The sequence below is a fragment of the Callorhinus ursinus genome, unplaced genomic scaffold, assembly GCF_003265705.2.
Source record: "Callorhinus ursinus isolate GAN/ISIS: 27379988/994484 unplaced genomic scaffold, GSC_fseal_2.0 scaffold4333, whole genome shotgun sequence".
Taxonomy (NCBI): Eukaryota; Metazoa; Chordata; class Mammalia; order Carnivora; family Otariidae; genus Callorhinus; species Callorhinus ursinus.
In genome coordinates, this window is record NW_027401387.1 from 1 (window position 1) to 4,262 (window position 4,262).

Consider the following 4,262-nt stretch of genomic DNA (forward strand, 5'->3'; position numbering starts at 1 on the left):
ATACATCATTAGTTTTTTTTTTTAAGTTCTAAGGCAGCCTCTTTTTTTTTTTTTTTTTTAATTTTAAAATGGTTTTCTTAAATTTTATTTTTTTAAACATAACACGAGGAAGGTGTTAAAACTGGTGTAATAGCTCAATAGAATAAGTATTCCAGAATTTGGGAGGGATGAAGAGGGAGATATTCAGAACCCTTCACCAGAATCCCCCCAACTTGATCATAGTGGATTAATGATGTGCTTTGTGGATGTGGTTAGTCAATGACACCAGCCTGACGGATCTTTCTTTCTGCCCCAAATCCCATTGAGTTATCTGGTCCCCTTGGTTGACGAAGAACCATTAGGCGAGGAGCACTGGCATCATCCAGGGTGATGTTCTTCAAGCGATTGACCAACCTATCAGGTCGTGGAGCTGCAACAGCCTTGGGGCCCTCGCAGACTCGCCAAACATTACAAGCGCTGCACTTGCCAGTGCGCTGATTAAGAATCACTGAGAATTCCACCTCATCTCCAGCCTGTAGCTCAATGCCATCTTGAACTTCTTTCACATGGAAAAAGAGCTTCTTGCTATCTCCTACTTCATAGTTAATGAAGCCAAACTGATCCTTCACACACTCCACTGTGGCCCTACGCAGGGGTGTGATGTTGTAGGCCATAGTCTGTGCATTTTGGCCCAAGACACACAACTGGAACTTGACACTCTCCCCTTTCTGCAGGCAATCCCCTTTGTTGGCCATCCCAACTATGCCAAATGGATAGACCTCACCTTTCATATCCCCTTCCTCCACAATCTCAATCATTCCTTGGTACTCAGTCTGTGTTGGATCAACACTCCTCAAGGGGCGAATGACTTTACCAGAGTAGACGGTGGGATCAGCTTCCTCAGTAATGCCATTCACTACAAAACAAAAGCATGTTATAACTCTTACTCAACAATTTTAACTCTATTCCAGAGGAAAAGCAAAAATCATTGCAACAAATGTTAGAGGGCTGACTGCTTGTCTGCTACTCTTGAAATATTTCTAAACTACCTTTAAAATAAAGAAAGTTAATTTGTTTAAGGAATTAGCAAGTATTTATATTTAAAACACGTCTTGTTCTCTTCATCTTTTCTAGGTGACCAAATATCACTTTTAGTGGATGCCTTCCCTGGTTTCTAAAATGGCAACCCCAACACTTATATACTTCCCTGTATTTTAATCTTTTTTCTTTTTAAATGGGGGGAGGGCAGAGTTTGGAGAAGCAGGCTCCCTGTGAGGCAGGGAGCCTGATGCTGGACTCGATCCCAGAACCCTGGGATCATGACCTGAGCTAAAGGCAGAGGCTTGACCAACTGAGCCACCCAGGCGCCTCCTTTATTTTAATCTTAATAACATATATTACTATATCTCTAAACATACTACACACAATATTTTACTCATCTTGTTTGCCCGTAAATACATAATACAAACTAAAAAAACAAAAACAAAAAACAACTCAACAAAGGCAGGGATTTGTCTGATTTCTTCACTGCTATATCCCCAGTACCTAAAACAGAGCATGCACTTAGATATTTACAGAATTGAAATGAACATTCACGGCTGTCCTTTCTCTAGGTCTCACCAAGAAAAAGTGTTACTTGGGGAACTGAGATGAAAGCCAAAAGCTGCAGGTTTTTTAAAAGTTAGAGATCCTAAATAGCAACAATTTTCTTAAGTTCCCATTATTTTTCATATTAGACTCCTTCTCCAAAAGTCTCCTAGAGGAATGCCTCTCTCCCCATCCCCATGGATATCACATCTTGGAGTTATTTTTTAAGAAAGAAATATTAAATTGAAAATAAGCATAAAGCCAATGACCTAAACCATCTATCTAGTGGTTCTCAAACTTGAGTAGACATCAGAATTATCTAAAGTATTTATTAAAACAGATTGCCTGTCCTGACTTTAGTAGGTCTAGGATGGGGTCAGAGAACTTATTATTTCTAATAAGTGGCCAGGTGATGCTGCTGGATCATACCTGGGGGACCACTAATCTAGAATGATTGGGTTTTTGCTCCCTCTTGCATACTACCCCTTATTTCATATCAAAAGCAGAGACTGAGTAAGTAGAAATCACAATTCATTACCTGAGTGTGTTTTGTTCACTTTTTCTGCACTGACTTTGTTGCCTTTGCCTTTGGACAAGCTGTACTCAACCATGTCCCCCAGTTCCAAGCTATCAACATCACCAGAGAACTCACTGTAATGGAAAAAGATTTCCTTATCATGATTGGCTGTTTCAATAAATCCAAAATTATCCTTCAGAGTTGCCACATAACCCAAGAGCCTCTTGGAGTTGGAATTACGACCTAAAAGTCGCACACAAGTTGCAATCTGTTGTCCAGGCCTCTGTTTGTCACTAATACTAAATTCAACCTTATCTCCTATTTGAGGAGAAGTAGATCCTTCCACATCCTTGGCTTGAAAAGCAATAGTCAATTTCACCCCACAATCATCATAAGCAATAACACCATCCTCAGCCTCCTTTTCTTTGCCTTTATTTGGGCTAGTGGTTTTAGGGTTGGAGAAAGTGGCTTCTTTTTCTACAGTGCCCAAAAAACGATGATCTGAATGGGAGTGGAATGAAACCGTGCCCTTGGGAAGCTTTTTAATCCTAACAGCATGATTTCTTTGGGCAGAGAGCATATCAGGAACCACAGTAAACTCTACTTCATCTGCAATATGGAGCTGGTTCCCATCCAGAATTTCACTGAAGTGGAAGAACATACGAGCATCACGATCCACACACTTGATGAAACCAAAACCATCTCTCATGGCAGCAATTACACCCATCTCTCTGGCTTCATTAGTGAACTGAAACGTATTTGATAGAACTTCTATGTTGGTTGCTCGTTCTAATTTGTCACGTCGGTCTGTTGAAATATTAAACCTAACATGGTCGCCTTCCAGCAGGGTCACCTTGGATTTTGTATCTTTGTCTCCAAAGGGAAGTTCTTTAGGAATCACAAAATCAACTTTGATGCGTCCTGGCAATGGGTCATTCTGGTTTTTACTGGGTACTTTTGGGATTACTTTGGTTACAGTTCCTTCAAAATGTTCAATACTGATATCTTCAAAAATGACTGTTCCTTGAGGCAATAGTCTGACATCTGTTGCAACTTCTTTACCATTTCTGTCCTTGATCGTGAATTCCACGTCATCTCCAGGCTGTAAGGTTTCTAAGTCACCCTTAAATTCACTATAGTGAAAGAATATCTCTTTTACAATATCACCTCTTTCAATAAAGCCAAACGCCTCCTTCATGGCACAAACTACTCCCTGACAGCGGGCTTGTTTCTTTTTCAACAGCATAATATTACGAGCACTTACAGCACCAGTATGTTTATTGTTATCAATTACAAAGTTTATTTTATCTCCAGTTTCCAGCTGAACATTCCCTTCGACATCTTCAGGGGTGTAAGTCAGATAAAACACTTCTTGTCCATTTATTCGTTCTTCAGGAAGGATTTCTGGTTTTATCTTCACCAGTTTAACAGCAATGGGTTTCCCAGTCCGCCGGTCAGATGATACTTCAAATTCAACATCATCTCCTACTTTTAAGTCCTGCAGGTTGCCATTATACTGTGAACAGTGGAAGAAAAGTCTAGCTTGACGTTCTGAACACTGAATAAATCCGTAAGAGGTTAGCAGTTTTTCAATAACCCCAGTTTCACGCAGTGCTGCTGAAGTACCATTAGGGTACCCATTGTGTCCATTGTTATGGAGAAGGTTTGGATCAAAGCTCATCTCGCAGTGATAATCAAATATTGCACTTTCAGTAGTATTTGCTGATTCTTCTTTTTCAGCACACGTTTCAAAGGATGAAAGTTGCTAGTATTAAAAAAAAAAAGAGCGAGAGAAAATGATCTATCAAGCTAATAAAGAATACAACTGCTGCTGCACCGGGCAATCTCACAGTACAGCACTGAAGAAAACAAAGACTACTAGCAGCGTTGGGAAGTGCTCTTTCAAAGCTGTTGAGTAGGCACAAACTTCTTGTTTCAGATCAAGTGTTGTGTCTTCAACTTAAGTGTACTCTTCTTTGGTCTTGTTGTTTGTTTCGAGGTTTGTTCCTTGCCTGATCTGAACTTGAAGCAGCAGTTTCAGGTGGTAAAGTCTGTTCTGTTACACTTCATACCCAACAGCTCAGCGCCCCCTCTCCAGCGCCGCCATAAGCAGCACGGCCCGGTACGTAGGACTAAGGCAGCCTCTTTTTTAAAAAAAAATTTCATTGTTATGTTAATC

At 40.4% G+C, this 4,262-nt stretch overlaps 1 protein-coding gene across 1 annotated transcript; it reads right to left on the bottom strand.

Annotated features, from left to right (window-relative positions):
• Window positions 1-111: 111 nt before the first annotated feature.
• Window positions 112-4,213, bottom strand: LOC112817912 (cold shock domain-containing protein E1-like). Its single transcript, XM_025865225.1, has 2 exons — window positions 2,105-4,213; window positions 112-895 (listed from the first exon to the last, which is right to left on the bottom strand). Exons 1-2 carry the CDS (start codon window positions 3,762-3,764, stop codon window positions 252-254), a joined length of 2,304 nt encoding a protein of 767 aa, XP_025721010.1. The 5' UTR covers window positions 3,765-4,213; the 3' UTR covers window positions 112-251.
• Window positions 4,214-4,262: the final 49 nt, after the last annotated feature.

Excerpts from the sequence above, each read along its gene's own strand:
- LOC112817912 (XM_025865225.1), bottom strand. The coding sequence starts at position 3,764 with ATGAGCTTTGATCCAAACCTTCTCCATAACAATGGACACAATGGGTAC. Across the intron at positions 896-2,104 it reads AGTGAACAAAACACACTCAG|TGAATGGCATTACTGAGGAA; the intron begins GTAATGAATTGT and ends TTTGTTTTGTAG.